We start from the raw sequence: 18,658 nt of genomic DNA on the forward strand, positions 1-18,658 counted from the left end.
ATCCTCCCCTTCCTCTCCCTCCCCGAGCATTTTTAGAGGGTTTTCCCAACTTCCAGAAGTTTCTCCCCGGCCCCTTATATACCCCCTCCGCAGGACCGGGAGGTGCACAGGGAGCCGAGCAAAGCCGTGTCCCAGCCCCGCAGGTAAGAGGGGGCGAGCCGGGGGACCCCGGGCTGGTGGGGGGTGACCGAGCTGAGATTGCAGAAGGGTGGGGGGTATTTTGGGGTCCTGCATCCTCCTGGCTGGGCAAAAAAAAACGGGAGGAGGGTTATGGCATGGGAGAAGGGGGTGCATGGGGGGTAGGCTGCAATGGAGTAGGTGGAAGTGGGGGATAGGGGTACAGACGGTGCCATGAGCTGGCTCTGTGATTTTGAGGAAAGGTGGTAAAAAATCCCCCCCACACTGCCTCCAGTTTGCAAGAGGTGGTCACAGTGAAGCTGCAGGAGAAGCTTTCAAAGGGTGATGGAAAAGAAAAGGGGGATAAAGGACGTTTTAGCTTAGTGCGAGTGAAATTCTCCAGCCCCTGCTCTGACTCAGCCTGGGAGCCTCCAGGACCCTGGGCACCATCCCAGCACAGGAATGAGAGCTCTCCCTGCAGCCTTCTGCCACAGGACAGCCCGACCCGTCCTTCTGCTGCCCTAACCAAGTGCCACATCCCTCTGGTGACATGCAAGTGGCCTTTTGCCTGTGTGTCTCCGCCCTGCAGCTCTGCCCTGCTCCTGGGTGAAACACAGCCCTCGGAGGGGTGCACCTCCAAATCCCGCCTGGACAGTGGGTCCCGGCAGCCACAGAGAAGGCTGTGGAATGCCACGCTGGCACTGGGCGTCCCCTCACTGTGGGAGCACAGGAGAGGAGGATGTTGCTGGCTGTGCATTCCCCACATTCCCTCCCGCCATTTTCACCCATAATCGCCGCCGTAATCCAAGAAGAAGCAAAATTTCTCCCTCTTGGGCTGCGTGACTCAGCACAGCCCAAATCTGGCACCCATCTCTGAAGTAATGAACCTTTTTTAAGCTGAGGATAAAGCAGTGCAGGCCACCCCCTGCTCACAAGAGAACTACTCCATGTATCTGTTTTCTTTCAGAAAGAAAAAGGCAAAGGGTGACCTCACTATGAAACACTTTCAAGGTATCCTTAGAAACAAATGGGAAATAGAAAACCAGAAGGAAACTCCTCAGATTTCCAATGTTTGGCACCCTGTCTGCACTTGAAAAAAGTGTCGAGGGCACTTTTGAGCCTGCTGCACAAATCCTTGCTCTTCAGGCAGCCAGGATGGCTCTTCCCTTTAACTGAAACCTTGCTCCCAGAAAGGATTTTAGGTTGTGATCCCCTCCCACTCTGGCAAAGTCCCTTGTGGAACTGCGCACTCTCTTTGCCTGGGGCTACGTGTTTCGTGTTTCCTTCCATATGTAATCCCAGCGGGCCTTTCGCTTCCTGCCTGGAATACTTTAACCCCGCAGCAGCCCCGCTACAGCCTTTCCTTGCCTTCCCATGCCAGGGGCAGCCCCTGAGGCTGGGCAGGAGCAGGGTGGGAGGAGAGGACCACCAAGGAACAAAATGCAGCCTGTCAAGGGAAAACTCTCCCAAAAGCTGGAGGTGGGATTTAAGGCCTGAGGATCTGCCAGCAGGGAGGTTTGCTGAGTGACGGCAGGAGGGAGGGGAAGTGTGGGGTGAGCTCCAAAGGGCTTCTAGGCACTTAGGACTGGTCAGGCTGCACATCTGGAGCTGGGGACTTGGAGCCCTTGCTGGGGATAGGTTCACCTACATTGGGATAAGATCCATTCATCCAAGGCATGAACTGAAGGCTCTGCTGGGGAAAATGAGGCTCTCGCACCTCCCTCTGCCCTGGTACCTCCCCAGCAGGGCTGGACAGGCAAAACCAAGTCGGACAGAGCTGACCAGACAGTGCAGGATCTCCTCTAGGGGTGTCTGTGGCTTTGCTTGGTGGAAGCTCACGTGCTCCATCTAGTGCCAAGGAAGCTGAGAATTTGGGGCCCACGGCCGGGGTCCCCAGAAAGGACGGTCCTTGCCATACAGTGCCTGCAACAGCCCTTAGATCAAGGGCCAGTGCTGTGCTGTGTGGCTCCTGGGCAGCACAAACATCCTGCTTTCAGCTTTTCCTGGTCAGGGCAGAGCTTTGTCCTGCTCTGGGGACACAATCGTGGAATGTTCTGAGTTGGAAGGGACCTTAAAGCTCAGCCAGTGCCACCCCCTGCTATGGGCAGGGACACCTTCCACTATCCCAGGCTGCTCCAAACCCCATCCAACCTGGCCTTGGACACTTCCAGGGATCCAGGGGGAGCCACAGCTGCTCTGGGCACCCTGTGCCAGGGCCTCACCACCCTCACAGGGAGGAATTTCTTCCCTATGTCCAATCTAAACCTGTCTTCTTTCACTTTAAAGCCATTCCCCCTTGCCCTGTCGACATATGAGAAATACCTGTTGTTACATTCCCTGGCCCCTCCTTAAATCATTCACTGCACATTAGCATTGGAACGTAGGAAAACCGCTTAGGAAAACTGAAGGAAGCTGTCATTCCAAATGCACAGGGCTTTGCTTACCAGGGTGCAGATTGTTGCTCAGGGTGGACTTGGGATGGCTGCACCCCAATGAAGCATTGGAGCAATGTCACAGTCACTGGAACCAAGGAGTGGGTTTCTCTGCAAGAGCCCCTGGGATCTCTGGATGCTCCAGGAAGAGATGGAATTGTGCTGATGGTGAGTTTTCTTGCCCAGCAGGTCCTGGGAGGCACCAGGTGCTACCGAAGCCATGTGGATTATTGTGGGGCTGGCCCTCCTGGGCCTCGCTGCGGCCGTGCCCTCGGAGGACAGGAAGCTGAGCGACAAGGCCACCACGCTGGCCGAGCGCAGCACCACGCTGGCCTTCAACCTCTACCACGCCATGGCCAAAGACAAGGACATGGAGAACATCCTGCTGTCCCCCGTGGTCGTGGCCTCGTCCCTTGGGCTCGTGTCCCTGGGGGGCAAGGCCACAACGGCCTCGCAGGCCAAGGCGGTGCTGAGTGCGGACAAGCTGAACGATGACTACGTGCACAGCGGGCTGTCCGAGCTCCTCAGCGAGGTCAGCAACAGCACCGCCCGCAACGTCACCTGGAAGATCGGCAACCGCCTCTACGGCCCCGCCTCCATCACCTTCGCCGAGGACTTCGTGAAGAACAGCAAGAAGCACTACAACTACGAGCACTCCAAGATCAACTTCCGAGACAAGAGGAGCGCCCTCAAGTCCATCAATGAGTGGGCAGCCCAGACCACGGATGGGAAACTCCCGGAGGTCACCAAAGATGTGGAGAAAACTGACGGGGCCCTCATTGTCAACGCCATGTTCTTCAAGCGTAAGTTCTACCTTCAATTCCTGGTACAAGTGACCCAAAACCTCCCCTGAGCCAACAAACAGAATCAGAGGATGGTTTGAGTTGGAGGGGCCTTAAAGATCATCTAACAGCCTGAAGGGAAGGTGGACAAATCCTGTGTCCACTGGAGGCAGCCCTTTGTCAGCGGTTGGGAACTGTGCATGGAGTTACCGCCCACTCCCTTTTCTTACAAGCTGTGTTGCTCTCTCTCCTGTAGCTCACTGGGATGAGAAGTTCCATCATAAGATGGTGGACAACCGTGGCTTCATGGTGACCCGTTCCTACACCGTAGGAGTGCCCATGATGCACCGCACAGGTGAGTGGGAAACCTCCTGCCCCACACCAACACTATTCTCCATTATCCCACCAGCTGCCTCCTAAGATTGTTTTGCCTCATGAAGAGGGAACAAAGCAGGGGAGTGTTTGTTCTGCTGATTCAGTCTCTCTGTCAGCAGAAAGAATCCCTGTTTACTATTGGATGCTTGGCTGTTGGGAAGAAATCCTGGCTCATCACACAAGTGAGAGCCACCATCAACTCCCATAATGCTGGCCCAGTTCCCAAAAGGGTGTCCAGACTCCTCCCCACCTGGTCAGGGAAAGTCCAGGCTGAATTCCCTTTGCCTCTGCACCACATCTCACTGTTCCTTGCTTCTGGTTTCAAGGTCTCTACAATTACTATGACGACGAGACAGAGAAGCTCCAGGTGGTAGAGATGCCACTGGCTCACAAGCTCTCCAGCATGATCTTCATCATGCCAAACCACGTGGAGCCTCTGGAGAGGGTGGAGAAACTGCTGAACAAGGAGCAGCTCAAGACCTGGGCTGGCAAGATGAAGAAGAGATCAGTGGCCATCTCGCTGCCGAAAGTCGTCCTGGAAGTCAGCCACGACCTTCAGGTAAAGAAGGTCCTTAAACAGTTGGGCCTTACAGTTCTTTGGGATGTGAGGGAAGACAGTGGGATGGTGGGTTATCCATGCCAGCTGTCTCTCTTACCTCTTGCACGGTCATCTCTGCGAGGGGTGCTGACCTCTTGTCTCCTCCTAGAAACACTTGGGTGGCCTGGGCCTGACAGAAGCCATTGACAAGACCAAGGCTGACTTGTCCAAGATCTCCGGCAAGAAAGACCTTTACCTGTCCAACGTGTTCCACGCCGCGGCTCTGGAATGGGACACGGAAGGGAACCCCTACGACGCCGATATCTACGGCCGAGAGGAGATGAGGAACCCCAAGCTCTTCTATGCTGACCACCCCTTCATCTTCATGATCAAGGACACTAAAACCAACTCCATCCTCTTCATTGGCAGGCTCGTGAGGCCCAAAGGCGACAAGATGCGCGATGAGTTGTAGTCGGGTTGGTTTTGGTTGGGGTTTTTTTCCCAGAGCTTTGGTTTGTGTGTGTTTTTAGGGGGGGATTTTGACAAATGGGAAACACTATTTTGTATCCTTCTCGAACCATGGGTGCTATTCAGACCAGGGTGCATTGTGAGGAGAAACCAGCGTACGCTTTACCTCACCCCACAATCCGGATTGCACAAGCCCACCTCCAGAGAGGAGCAGGGAGGCCTGGCACCAGAGGGTCACCAGGAATCAGCTGAGGTGGCCAGGTTGAAGCCTGTACTAGCTCAGCCTCCTGCTCAGTTCCTTGCTGCTCCACCAGCCCCGCCAAGGCACCATCCTCCCATCCCAAATGCTTCCATCCGCCTGCATGCTTAGCGCTGCCGCTCTTCTCCCGCTTGGCTGCCCCGTGGCACCGCTCCAGAGCTGTTCCCTGCTTCTCTCTTCTCTCTCCAGGGGTGTGCAACAGAACTCCAAGGGCCAGTTGTGCAGCCCAGCTGCTGCAGGGCCCTGGAGCCAGAGGCAGCATGGGAGAATGGAGATTGTATGGAGTTGTGCCCTTCTGTCCTGCCTATCCCTGTGCTCTGCACTGGATGCTTCAACCACAAGAGCTCCTCAGGTAGAACATCAAAGCCAAGAGCAGCTTGGATCAACACTTCATGGACCACTAAGGGGCTTTGGGGTGTCAGGGAGAGCGCAAAGGGAAGCTTGGGCTTCTAGAAAGGGTAACCTGAGGTGCCTTCAACACTCCATCCCTCTGGATCACTGAGGGGCCAACATCTGTAATTAAACAGGCAATTGTACCAGGCAGAGAACTCACTTCTCTTGAAGTGCTCTCCATCAGCCTGTAGGGCTGGGAAAGACTCCGTTCCCACTCCCACTTTATACCAGAGCTGGTTCCAATCAGCTCCCATTGGAGCTGACCCAAGGCACTCCTGGCTGGCTTCTCTCAAGGAGGCGGGATCAGGTTCACCTCCACTTTCTTGCTTAATTAAACACAAAGCTTTAAAGCTGCCATTACCTGACTTCCTAATTATGCTGTGCTGAAGCTCCATGGTACTTTAGCTCCCTGTCTGCTGACCTGGATAAGGGCACCCTGAAAAACAAAGGTATTTATAGTTATATTTATGTCTGATAATTAGCAGGTTTCACAGCCTGATCCAGGCTATTCCTAACTTCTCTTCAAGGGATATCATCAGGGTAACAGAATTTTAAAAGGGAGCTGATGTCATCCCAGGAACATTGCAGCACTTGCCATGCACTGAGAGACACCACAAGGCAAATAATGACATTATTGAAATGAGGAAAATCTGTGCTTCCCAATGGAATTGCCATTCTCTGAAACCAGCATGGAACACCTATGTGGCTTTGCTTTATCTCCCTGCCAATTTTCCCTGCTGACATAGAAGCCCAATACTGCAGATTCCCAGGTGCCAGGAGGCAATGCCAGGGATGCCCCCAAACGTGGGACCCTTCCCGTTGAATCAGCGCACTGAACCCACACACAGAACATTCTGGAGGCTGGGCTGGGGGGGTGAAAGGGGTGGGCAAGGCAAGAACACACTGTGGGATATTGTGAATAATTTGCATCATGTGGATGCAGGTGTCTGATGGCTTTTTTTGTCTGTTCTTGTACCACACAGTGACAGTTGTGTAATTTTGCAATAAAACTTTTTCAATGAATCCCTGGCATCTGGAATCCCTTGTAGAGTAAAATAAACTTAGGGAGGTTCTTTGCTATCCTTAAATCCAAGACACCTTAATGTGGCAACTATGGAGAAAAATTAAACTTAGTACACAAGACAAATTCCTATGGCACATCAATCGTGAGAAAGGAACACTCTCAGCAGCTTTTCCCTTCATTGTTTTCTCCTGAAACTGCAAATATCCAACACCTTTAATGCTCCACAGCTAAGGGAACAACTGCCCTGTCCTACAGTGCCATTTAGCAGAATAAAAAGTGAGCTGACAGCCAAAGGGACCAGCCTTCCTGACCCACCAAGCCAAAGTTCTCCAGCTGGGATCCACTCTAAGGAAATAGAGGAGCAAAAAACTGCAGGCTAAAGATGCCTTCCCCAGGTGGAAAATCCAGCAGTGGCAGATCATGCTAATCCATGTTCTCCCAATCCCAGAAAGGGATGAACCTTCTGACACCCACTCACATGCAAAACTAAAGGCACAGACACGTCCCCTTTCCCTGTGCCTGGGCAAGCACACACATCCCTGTGGAGCTGCTCCCAGACTGGAAAAGCACTAGGTGCTTCCTATCTCTCACTACATGGGAATTACTGAAGCCACCTCCAGCACCAACCACAGCAGGAACACATCAATCTGGAATAGCAATATTGAAACTAAGTTAAAGCCTTCCAGAGTTCCTGAGTTCATCCCACCCCCAGCTGCTCTTCCAGGGCTTTTGTCCAAGGGAAGCACCCAAAAGACACAGGGAACTGAATGAGTTCCCTCCTCTTTTGGAGCTTCTTCAAACAGCTCAGGATGGTGCTAACTCCAACCAAGGCACATGGAAAAGGTGTTCAGTTCACACTTGCACCCCTTGACTGTTCCAGGATAATCACAGATGGGTTTGGGTTGGAAGGGACCTTAAAGCTCATCCAGTGCCACCCCTGCCATGGGCAGGGACACCTTCTACTATTCCAGGGTGCTCCAAGCCCCGTCCAACCTGGCCTTGGACACTGCCAGGGATGCAGGGGCAGCCACAGCTGCTCTGGGCACCCTGTGCCAGGGCCTGCCCACCCTCACAGCCAGGAATCCTTCCCAATATCCCATCTCTCCCTGCCCTCTGGCAGTGGGAAGCCATTCCCTGTGTCCTGTCCCCCTATCCCTCGTCCCTAGTCCCTCTCCAGCAGCCCCTTTAAGCACTGGAAGGGTCTCTCTAAGGTCTCCCTGGAGCCATCTCCCCACTACTTGCTTATATCTTGATCCTACCAGTGATCAGCACTGTGAGATTAACAGGATCATGGACAGGGTTGGAGAGCTTTCAACCAGGAAGAAGTGGAGCCATCTCCAGGAAACCCAGCCCTCCCTGGGAGGCAGCAGGAGAGATTCCTAACCATCACCATCTACCACATAGGACTGTTTAAGAATTTAGAGACAACATGAAAAGCTGGCTGTGACTCTTTACTGCTTCAGGTCTTCCCACTTTCACACACTTCCCCCTCCTATGATCTCACAGAACTACTTTGTCACCTTTTATATTTTCAGTTATTTCAAAATTCAAATTAAAAAAAAATAATGCTGGCATTAGTCTAATATTTATATTAGCTGTATAAAAGCTTTGCACTGAATGATGTGCACAACCTGAAATCAGACTCACTGACAGCCTGAGAAAGAATGTCTTGTTTCTGAAACTCAACCAAATTCCCAGGTGTGCCAGAGAAGCTGGGAACAGCAAGGCCAAGGCTCCCTGGACAGACCAGCTCCTGAGACCATCAGTTTAAAATTCCAGTTCCTAAGTTGCCAGCCTAGTTCCTGCAGAGAAACCTCCTGAAAATGGAAATGTGGATGTGAAAGCTATTCCTAAACAACAAAGTTTGCATGCAACAAACAGGCTTTGAACTCCTCAGATTCTGAAGCCCTTGATCCTGCACATACCTCATCTCCTATGATGTGCCTGTCTCTTCCCATTCCTGCACCAGACTTCCACCAGATATTCCCTCCTCACAGCTTAAGACAGAAGGTTTGAAATCCTGAGTGTCACTTTTGGTCTCACCCCACAAATCCATGCCTAAAGTTACCAGACCCTAACAGGAGCTGCATTGGCCTGGATACTGCCAAAAAAGCTCCCTCTTCTGGAAACCTTGGATAAGGGACTGGGATGGTAGGGAACAGCCACCAGTACTCCATGGAGTGCTTGTTACTCATGACCCTCTAAACACGGGATTGCTGCTCCAGCCCTACAGAGATATCAGCGCTTCATTCCCACTTTGTTTGGATCAGGATCTGGTGAATTTCACTCCAGAAGGGGAACACAGCAGCAACAGAATTCCTTCCATACCAAAGGTGGGAGCAAGGTCTTCCCAGAGCACATCTTGAGAAAATAAAAAGGGGAAAAAAAGGAAAAAAAAAGAAAAGAAAAAGCACCTTCACAAACACTGTCTTTTGTGATTTTATTAAGAGATGTTTTCAGGACAGACAAGCTTCTGGTTGCAGATGTTACAAACCCTACAACGAGAAACAAAACACTCAGTAAGCCGGGGGCAAACTTTTCCATAACCATTGTCCTACCCCAAACAACGAACAAACCAAGCTTTCCAATTAAACTGCATCTCTCACTTCCTGCTTTTTGGCCAATGCTCCCCCTTTTTCCCACTGAGGCAGATCTTACCAGTCAGATCCCTTGACAGGACTTTAAACTGTGACTACTTCCTTACAAAAGCAGCCTACAAATCATTCTCAAGTGGCTTCTAAGATTATCCCAAACTGGATCCTGGGGCAGGATAGGAGGGGTATATGAGGAATACATTCCCTGTGCTGCCAGCTGCACACTGGTAGCAGATGCTACAATGCAAACACATCCAAGGCACCCAACCCTTCTCAAACAAGTCTCTCCAACTGTGATCCAAGGTCCCCAAATCCATGCTGTACAACACAACATGGAACAGGGCATGTGGACAGGGATATTCCCTTCCAGATCCATCATCTCATCTCCAGAGGAGCGTTCTGAGCTGCTTTGCCACATGCCTTGAACCCTGTCCCCTTCATCAATGCTCAAACCCAACCCTGGTCACTGTGCTGGGTACAAGGCAGCAGCTTGTCTTCCCAAAATCCCAGCTTCCAGCATTTTTGGTGGCCTTTTATGGAAAAGGTCTGACACCTGTTCTACGTGGATCCTCAGCACACCTCCCTCCCACTGCTCCCAGGCACTTACCCCTCAGGCAGTGGGCACTGGCTGAGGCATGGCTGGCTGCTCTGGTTTGCCACCTTTCTGCTCTGAAATGGGGGTGGTGGGCAAAATCTCTTCTTTGGGTTCCACAATGCTGACGTGGTCTGGCAGAGGCTTTTTGGGGCCAATCTTTCCACTGGGGTCCCAAGGCAACATAATCTTTACTTTGATTCCCAGTACTCCTGCAAAGAGTGACAGGACAACAGGGACACAAAATAGCATCAGGCACCAAGGTTACAAAATATCACTGCACATAAATGATCTCCTGACAACACTGTAACACAGAAATACTACAGCTTAAAACCTAATATTGTAATTTTATATGTGTTGTAAATTCAGGGAATTTAATGTCGGATATCCAAAATTTTCCAACTCATTGCCTTTGCTGACTGCAGCCTGGGACTGCAGTTCTACCCTCAACTCATTCTAAGCCTGGTTTTAAACTCAGTCCTCTTCCTCAGCTCATTGCTCTAGGAAATTCCACTGGTTTTTTGCATCCCTTCTCAGACAAATGCCTCTAAATCATCCAGTGAGCAGGACATCCTGGCCAAGGCAGCCGTAGCACAGCACCACAGAACGTGGCCCAGGGCAGGCTGCAATGACACGAGGACGTCCCTTCTGACTCGTCATCGTATCATCACCGAAGGGAAGGTGGAGAACAGCTCGGGCTGTGTTGGTATCCCTACACCAGGAGTTCTGCAATTAATTAACCCAAAGCCAGTTAAGATGCACAAGTCATTTGTGTTTTACTGGAGGGGTGAAGACAGGTGGAAGCAGGTTTAGCTGGGAAGACTGCCTGACACTTGTAGCACCCCTGTTCTCTCTGCCCATCCTGAGGAACCAGGAAAACCAGAATCCCAACTGCCAAGAGCTCTGAAAACCAGACAAAGAGGCACTTCACCTGGAAGTTACCACCAGCCTCAGAGGCCCCAGGACACCAGGGACAGTGTCTGGAAAATCTACAGCCACATTCCCAACTGGACACCCCATCAGCAGAGAGGTGGCTGACCTGGTATGACCACACTGGCTGCTGAAGGCCCCTTCGCTTTCCATTCCCACATGCACTTCTACTTTAGATGCAAAGTGAGAGTTCAGTTGCAAAAGCCCAGAAAACAGGATTTTCAGAGTCTGAACCATGCACAGCAGCACAACTGAACCACTCTGCGAGATCAGAGATACATCAAAACCATGGGAGTGCCACCCCATGGGTACCAGCGAGAAACCTCCATCCTGGCACTGAGAAAGCTCCAACTGGCAGGCACGGGTGGGATGCCAGGAGCTGAGGATTTTTGTCTCTGATGTTCTAGAGAAGGAACTCAACGGGGCTGCACAGGGATTTGCATGGCAGGCACTCACCCTGCCGGAGTAGGACGTGACGCACGGCTGTGTCCACGTAGTAGTTCACTGGGTCCCCACTGTGGATCATCAAGCCATCCACAAACTTCATGGATTTGGCCCGCTGACCTCGGAGTTTGCCGGACACGACGACCTCACAGCCCTTGGCCCCGCTCTCCATGATGAAGCGGAGGACACCGTAGCAGGCTCTGCAGGGAGAGGACAGCCAAGCCATGAGCCTGCTCTGGCAGACCCACAGGGCTCCCTGGAGGAATTTTACCACAATTCCAATCTGAGTTTCATGTGTCAGGAGTGCAGCTCCCCATCCCTTCTCAGACAAATGCCTCTAGATCATTCACTGGTGACAGGAGGCTGCTGCTGAAGGACCTCGCGCAGCACCACAGAACGTGACACCGCGGAGGCGCTGCCAGCAGAGCCACCCGCTTCTGACTCGTCATCGTCTCATCACCGAGGGGATGGGAGAGCAGGGCCACTGCCACCTGAACCACACGGCCTGAAATGCTGCTTGCTTCACTCCTCCACCCATTTATTCTCAAAGGAACACATGCAGCTTTATGCCAGACAGACAGCCTGCCATCGGACCTACTCTAGGCTCCAGAAGTGACTTTGTACTGAACAAAAGTTTCAGTGCAGCATTACCAGTTAAATCTTCAAACTGCAGAGGAGTTGTTTTTTGGGAATGGCTCCGGAATCCCACACGTGTCCCACATCCAGGCTGCTGTACTCACCTGCGCACAGCCAGCCCTCCCAGGAGCTTGTAGCGCAGGGACTCGGCCTGGGCGATGGCACACAGACCCCTCGTGGCCACCTTCTCGGCGTAGAGCTGCACGGGAGAGAGGCACACTCACAACAGGGCTGCTTTAAAGGCATTTAATCACAGCAGGATCACAGCATGCTCTGGCTTGGAAGGATCATCCAGTGCCACCCCTGCCATGGGCAGGGACACCTTCCACTATCCCACATTGCTCCGAGCCTCACCCAACCCGGCCTTGGACACTGCCAGGGAATCCAGGGGCAGCCACAGCTTCTCTGGGCACCCTGTGCCAGGGCCTGCCCACCCTCACAATAAACTTCACTTTAACAGAGCACAGGAGCTTCATTCTACTCTACACCCTACACTCAGTCCAGTTAATCCTTCCCCATTTACAGATGCCAGCTTTACCCCACACTCCCTTCCCTGTATAATGAGATCCAGCAGCACTAGCCAAGCTGGAATAAATGAGCACCACCCCAGCACACACATTCCCCCTCTCTCCCTGATTTGTTTTACAGCAAAGAACTAGTAAGAGCAGATTTCAGGCAACAGAACCACAAAACTCTTTGGCTCGCATGGACTCTTTACAGGACACCTAGTCCAACCTTCCCCTGGAAAAACATCCTAAACAGTAAGGATCAGCTGACACCATCCTGCCATCACAGATCCAACTGCATCACCCAGCTCCTGAGGCAGTTTTACCTCCACGCTTCCCTCGGGGAACCCGAACCTCTTCTGCACCACAGCCGTCAGCTCCCGGATCCGGCGCCCCTTCTCTCCCAGGACATTCTGAGTTCTGCGGGAAAATAAGTATGGGACAACTGAGAAAAGTGTCCTCAGGTGTGAGACTGGAACCATCCCAAAGCATTTCCAGAGCACCTCAGCTCAGGAAGGCTCAGTTACCTGGTGGCAAGGATGATAATCTCAGTCCTGGTCGGAGTAACCCGGACTTCCACTCCGGAGTATCCATCCTCAGCCAGTTCGCGAGTCAGGAACTCGTTCAGCTCAGCTTTGAAGATGCCATCAGCAACAAACTAAAAGACAAATGGACAAAGTCAAGCTCTTGTTCCATTCTGAATGTGGGTGCAACTCACCCAAATTCCTCCTGCAGCCTAACAGTCTCTCCTGACAGCTTTCCCCCGCTCTGAGAGCAATCACAGAATGCTCTCAGCTGGAAGGGACCCTCAGGAATCACCAAGTCCAACTTTTACGTGAACAGCCCAGGGACTGAATCCACAACCTTGGCGTTATTAGCACCGTGCTCTGCCCAACTGAGCCAACCTCTGGGTGCAGCAGTGGGGAAAAATGGAACCACCTCCCCTGAAGTTCCCAGAAATAACTCAGTCCTAGCACAAGCCTACACCAACCACAGCCTGACCCACAGCTGGCCACAGCCACCCTTCACGCTGAGACCGCAGCTCTCTGCTGTATTTCAGGAGTAATTTAAGAAAAGTAACCAGCGGGGTCACATCCCTCTCCCATCCCCACAGGGAGCTGCTGCTGCTGCTGCAACTCCTGACAGCCCAAACCTCCCTCCCTCCCTCCCAGGACAGGCAGCGCCCCGCGCCCTCGCGGCCCACAGAGCGGGGCAGCCACTAACCGCAAACCCTTCCCACTGAAAAGCAGAGGGAAAAGCCCGCAAATCCCGGCTCCCCGCGCCGCTCCGCGTCCCGCAGCGCAGCCCCGCGCGCGGCCGCGGGCAAGCGCCCCCTCCATCCCGCCGCCATGTTCCCTCCCCGCCGGGCCCCGCGCCGCATCCGCCGCCATCCTCCCCCGTCCGCCGCCGCCCCCCGCCGTGCCCCCGCCCCGCCGGCTGCCGGGGCCGCCCCGGGCGATGCGGCACCGTCCCGCGGCCGCGGACGACCCGTGCGGCCGCGCTCACCTTGCGCTTCTTGGAGATCTGCACCGCCATGATGAGCCGCGGCCCGGCGGAAAGGAGGGAGCGGGCCCCGCGGGCAGCGCTATATCCGCCTTCCGCCGCGCCCCATTGGCTCGCCGCTTTCACGGGGCGCACAGCGGGGCCCGATGGGAGATGTAGTCTTTGCCACGTGGCCATGTTGGGGAGGGCTGAGCCCTGTGGATGCCCTAAACCAGCGCTAAATGGGCTCTAAATTCCGTGGAAACGGACACGAGAGTCAGCAGTGTGTACAGTAAAACATATAAACGATAATTCACCCCGGATTATACCTAGAAACCTGCTCTGCCCAGTCGTTGCTGTCAGAGGATGCTCTGCTTAAAAGGAAACACAGCATGGCTTGGTTGGGAAGTGACCTTAAAGCTCATCCCGTTCCACTCCCTGCCATGGGCAGCAGGGACATCTTCCACTGTCCCAGGCTGCTCCAAGCCACTGGCCTTAGACGCTTCCAGGGATCCAGGCACAGCCACAGCTTCTCTGAGCAACCTGTGCCAGGGCCTCCCCACCCTCCCAGGGAACAATTCCTTCCCAATATCCCATCTAGCCCTGCCCCCTGGCAGTGGGAAGCCGTTCTCCCCCTTGTTCTGTCACAACACTATTTTTTTAATGGTTATGGGATTGTAGGGGATTACAAAAATAATAACGATAATGGGTACAGCTGATGCACAGCCTCTAGGAAGCGGAGATTTAAACTGCATTTTATCATGGATGTTAGTGTGGTTTGCAGCTGGACGCGATGATCTCAAGGCCTTTTCCAACCTAAATGATCCTGTGAAAAAGCCCACAGTGCTCCTGACTACAGCCACAGCAGGAACAGCAGCAGGACCGGTACAGCACCGGGATCCCACCCATCCCCCGGAGGATCCCGCTCTGCTCTTTTCCAGGGAAAAGCCTGGTTTGCCACTAGATGTCAGTGCAGACGGTTTCCAGAGCGGGAAAAGCCTCTCCCCGGGGGCTCATTTATCCAGAATTTGAGGGATGGCCGAGCATCTCACAGCGCACTTGGCAGAGACAGGTGGCGGTGGCGGTGAGGAATTGCGTCCCCTCCTGTCACCAGACACCTTTGTCTCTCTCTGCTGTGCCCAGCCATCCTGCCCTTCCCTCAGCCAGCTCCCTCTGCTCTCCCTTAGCCTAGGATTCTCTTTCCCATGCGGAACAGCAGGCTTCAGAGAAGCGTCCAGCAGCTGGGGATGTCTGTGCAGTGATTTGAGCCCTATTAACCAGAGTCTCAAATAATTTTTCAGGAAAGACCCTCCCAAGCTGCACAAACCCCATTCCGCTGTTTTCCAACGTGGGACCACCATACTTTCAGAGCAGGAAATATCTACCCAAGATCATCTTTTTTTTAGGCTGAGCTTACCCAGGAGGGGCTCACCCAGTGTATTCCTGGATCACACACAGACAGGGAAAGGCACAGCACGAGCAAAAAGCCTGACCCTGACGCGTGTCCCCTTTTCCATGCCCTATTAAGGACAAACTATGTGTTGTGTCAGCATTTCAGGTCAGCACCGAGGGCTGGAGCCAGGCACAAAGCAGGGGCCTGGGTGGTGTTTGGCACCAAGGGAGTGTCCCCTGTCCCCCCAAACATGGCCTGGCTAAGCCAGCGGGGTCCGAACCGTGGCCTTCACAGCCGGGGCCATTTCAGTCCCTTCCCCAAATAGCAATGTGGGATTCCTCCCTCAGCTCCGGCCATGCCTGGCTGCAGCCCAAACCAGCCCTGGGTGATGCTCCCAGGTGCTGGGAATGGATTCTGGGCTAGCTGGAGATGTCCCTCCTCACTGCAGGAGGGTTGGATTAGATTACCTTTAAAGGTCCCTTCCAACAGAGCCATTCCGTGGTTCTGTGAATTCATCTCTGCTCCATCCCTGCTGAAATGGAGGCTGGCAACATCCCAAAACAGCTGTGACACACCTGCACCCCTCTGCAGAGACCTCAGGTGTGGTCCAGGTCCCAGTGGCTTCCCAGTCCCAGCAACGGCTTGGATCTACAGCAGGCCTGAGATTATCCGTAAATCCCATGACAGACCCTTAGGTTTCTGGGTCCCCACCCTTGGGGACTGCACCCCTGCTGTTCCCCATTTCCCACTTTTTTGTGGAGCCAGCTGTGAAAGGGCAGGGGCTGCCTCACCACGGGCACAGGAACTCCCTTTGTCCCCAAAGGACATCCAGGGGGATGGAAAGAACTTTGGGGTTGCTGCAGCAAAAGCAAAAGGTTCCTGACTGACCTCCTGGCTCCCCCCCTTCTTCTCTGGGAACACCAGGAAGTCCCCTGGGATGAAGTGGGGTGTTCAGGAATGTGCCAGTGATGCCAGCTCTGCTGCAGAACCCGACCTCACTCCACTGCCCAGGAGCTGGGATTAGTCTCCATAGGCTGCCACACAGATGGAGCCACCGGCTCTGGCTCCAGCCATGGCCCTCCCTGGCTCCGGGCACAGGACGGGCACCCCTCCCATCCCACCTGCCCCCAGCTGGCACTAAACCCTGGGCTGCAGCCCCTGCTCTGGCAGCAGAGCTGGGATCTCCTCCTGGGCTGTGCAGCCACAGGCAGGAGCAGAAGCAGGGCTGCACGGGAAGGATGTCAGCCCGGCTGCGGCACTCAGCAGCCCAGGAACCCCCCGTGCCCGCGGGGAGGGCCCCGGCAGGTGCCAGGGGGGACGCCAGCTTCCCTCGCTGTGGGGGATGAGGCTCGGAGCAGGTTTGGGAATCGGGAGCTGTCCTGCCTCCCCCCAGCTCCATTCACTGCCCAGACAGCAACATGGTTTATGGCAGCTGAAGGCCATTGCACGGCCTCAATTAATCCAGTATCCCAGCGTTTTCTCCCCGGGAAGCTGGCTCCTGTTCAGAGCAGGCAGGAGGGGCTGGCAGCCCTTTGCAGGGAAGAGGCCAGGACAGCCAGCAGCTTTCCCAGCCTGCAGGCACACTGGATTTTGGGATACCCCCTGCTTTCTGTGGGCCATGACAAAAGGTGGCATTGGGAGCGAGTGTCCTGCCTGGGAAAGTCCCCGCCTGCCATTGCTGCTCCCAAAATAAGGGAGATCTGCAGGCACCAGGGACTGTGCTGGCTCTGCAAAGAAAGGATCAGGGAACGGCCTTGGGGGCATCAAAAATACAAACTGGTACAGGCAGAAGCACAGGGTCTGCCCATTCCTGCTGGGGTCCCTCCAGCTTGGACACCTGCAGGATTTGGGGTGACACGCTGGGTTCCCACTCATGCCAGGCCCCATCACCTCTCTGGATGTGCCTGAGGAATTCAGGAATCTCCATGGCAGGAGCCTGTTCCTTATGATTTCCCTCTGTGCAAACACAAGCCATGGTGCTCCAGGGGGATTTGGACAGCCCCATCCCAACCTACATCCCACCACCTTCTAGTGCAGCAACTAGTGGCCAAGGACAGAAAACCTCCCAAATCACCTTCCCTAAAACCATCAGAGGCACTGCAGAGCTAATGAATTTTCCCAGGGAGTAGCTGTGGAAAATTAAACCCAGGGTGGAGATGGACAAGATGAGATAGTTTGCATTAAATGAATGGAGATGGGTCCTGGAAGGTAATTCCAGCAGAGATAAGATGAACTGCAAGCAGCAGTTGTAAAGCATTTGTAAAGTCTGACTCAGACAGGAATTTTACTGCAGGAGATGCAGTATTAGAGTTTACTGCTGCAGGTGGAGCAGCTGCTACTGCCCAAGCTATACAACCCCCTCACTGAGTTACTCACCGCTCCCCGGAAATCTTCCTGGGAAACGTGTTCTGCCTTCCCACATGGAGCAGCCCCTCAGAGCACGGAGAGATGGAGGGAACAGGGCTGGGAGGAGCAGGGGTCAGGGCCACATTTACAGGCCTTCTGTAAACATTTCACACCCAGGAGGATTTACTGGTTTTGGCAAGAACACGGGGAGTAAGTCCAGCAAACCTTCCAGCAGTATGGGAAGGTGGCAGGATCCTGCAGGACAGGGATGGAAGAGGGCACCGTGTTTCCAGGCAGAGACAGCTCTCAGCTGCCCCAGTCCCATCCCCTTCCCTGCAGCTGGAAGAGCAGGATTGAAATGGGGGCAGCACCAGCTCAGCTCCAGGCTAAGGACGAGTAACTGCTCTGGGAAGGTGTGTGTGACCCTCCAGGAGAACTCACACCTCTGAGGACACGATAAAGCTTGAAAATCAACACCCCTCAATTGCCAAATGGGTAAAACAGAAGCTGTGCACCAGAAGTCCTCTGGATTTAATCCAGGAATTGCAGCACTCAGCAAGGTGTCCGTGAAGCACAGAGCCTGACCCAGCAGCCAACTCGATTGTAATCCCAGCCTGTTACCCCCGGTACATCCGATAAGTCGTTGGCAGTGTTTTAGCGGCTGCTCCCAAACAGCTCCATCACCCGGACACTTCCCTTTGGGCACCTGCCCCGCTAAACAAGATTTTGCTTTGCTGCCTGGATTCACTTTAAGGACTTTGCAGACTAGTAAATAATTTATACTTCCTTTAGAAACAGGAAATGGAATAAGGATGCTCGGTGTGCTGTTTAGCTGGGAATCCTTGGGCTTGTTACTATTTAATGAACCGAGTGGCTGCTGGGAGAGGTCATTCCAGCAGCTCACACCTGGCCCCGCGGCTCTGGGTGAGGGATGTAAATTGAAACTTTAATGGGCATTTCCACAAGAGCAGTTTGCCCTGGCACTGTCACTCGAGACCCAGCAGCTTCAGCAAGTGATTCTTAATCAGTTTCCAAGCCCCAGGAAATAGGCTGAGGGCAGGAGAGGCTGGTTTGCCCCAGCACCACATTTTGTGATGATTTATGGGTGCACTGAGATAAGGCCAGTGACAAAGGCCGTTCCCTGCTCCTCGTGGTGGAACTGCCAATGTGACACACGAGGATGGGCCTTGAAGGACAGGACAAGGGAGAATGGCTTCCCACTGCCAGAGAAATCCATGGAGCCATCCATGTGGGAGCACAACACCCCCAAAACAGCTGGAGAGCACTGGAGGCAGTAAAGCTAAAAGGACTTGGTGAGGCTGCAGCAGGAGTCAGCAGGGCTCAGGT

At 53.7% G+C, this 18,658-nt stretch overlaps 2 protein-coding genes and 2 non-coding genes across 5 annotated transcripts; 1 reads left to right on the plus strand and 3 right to left on the minus strand.

Moving 5' to 3' along the window:
• Positions 1-6,387, plus strand: SERPINH1 (serpin family H member 1). 2 transcript variants are annotated; one of them, XM_069026513.1, is made up of 5 exons: positions 1-143; positions 2,736-3,352; positions 3,588-3,686; positions 4,033-4,265; positions 4,414-6,387. In XM_069026513.1, exons 2-5 carry the CDS (start codon positions 2,770-2,772, stop codon positions 4,714-4,716), a joined length of 1,218 nt encoding a protein of 405 aa, XP_068882614.1. In that variant the 5' UTR covers positions 1-143; positions 2,736-2,769; the 3' UTR covers positions 4,717-6,387. The 2 variants fall into 2 exon arrangements, with proteins under 2 accessions (XP_068882614.1, XP_068882604.1); XM_069026503.1 differs by having other exon boundaries at positions 2-143; positions 2,739-3,352.
• Positions 6,388-8,814: 2,427 nt separating this feature from the next.
• Positions 8,815-13,696, minus strand: RPS3 (ribosomal protein S3). Its single transcript, XM_069026535.1, has 7 exons — positions 13,597-13,696; positions 12,618-12,748; positions 12,417-12,510; positions 11,689-11,783; positions 10,961-11,148; positions 9,590-9,786; positions 8,815-8,883 (listed from the first exon to the last, which is right to left on the minus strand). Exons 1-6 carry the CDS (start codon positions 13,624-13,626, stop codon positions 9,593-9,595), a joined length of 732 nt encoding a protein of 243 aa, XP_068882636.1. The 5' UTR covers positions 13,627-13,696; the 3' UTR covers positions 8,815-8,883; positions 9,590-9,592.
• LOC138120289 (small nucleolar RNA SNORD15) lies at positions 10,103-10,250 on the minus strand. The gene has a single exon (XR_011155813.1). It is a non-coding gene; the product is annotated as a small nucleolar RNA SNORD15 (small nucleolar RNA).
• Positions 11,267-11,413, minus strand: LOC138120291 (small nucleolar RNA SNORD15). Its single transcript, XR_011155814.1, has one exon. It is a non-coding gene; the product is annotated as a small nucleolar RNA SNORD15 (small nucleolar RNA).
• Positions 13,697-18,658: the final 4,962 nt, after the last annotated feature.

This window comes from Aphelocoma coerulescens, chromosome 1, assembly GCF_041296385.1.
Source record: "Aphelocoma coerulescens isolate FSJ_1873_10779 chromosome 1, UR_Acoe_1.0, whole genome shotgun sequence".
Taxonomy (NCBI): domain Eukaryota; kingdom Metazoa; phylum Chordata; class Aves; order Passeriformes; family Corvidae; genus Aphelocoma; species Aphelocoma coerulescens.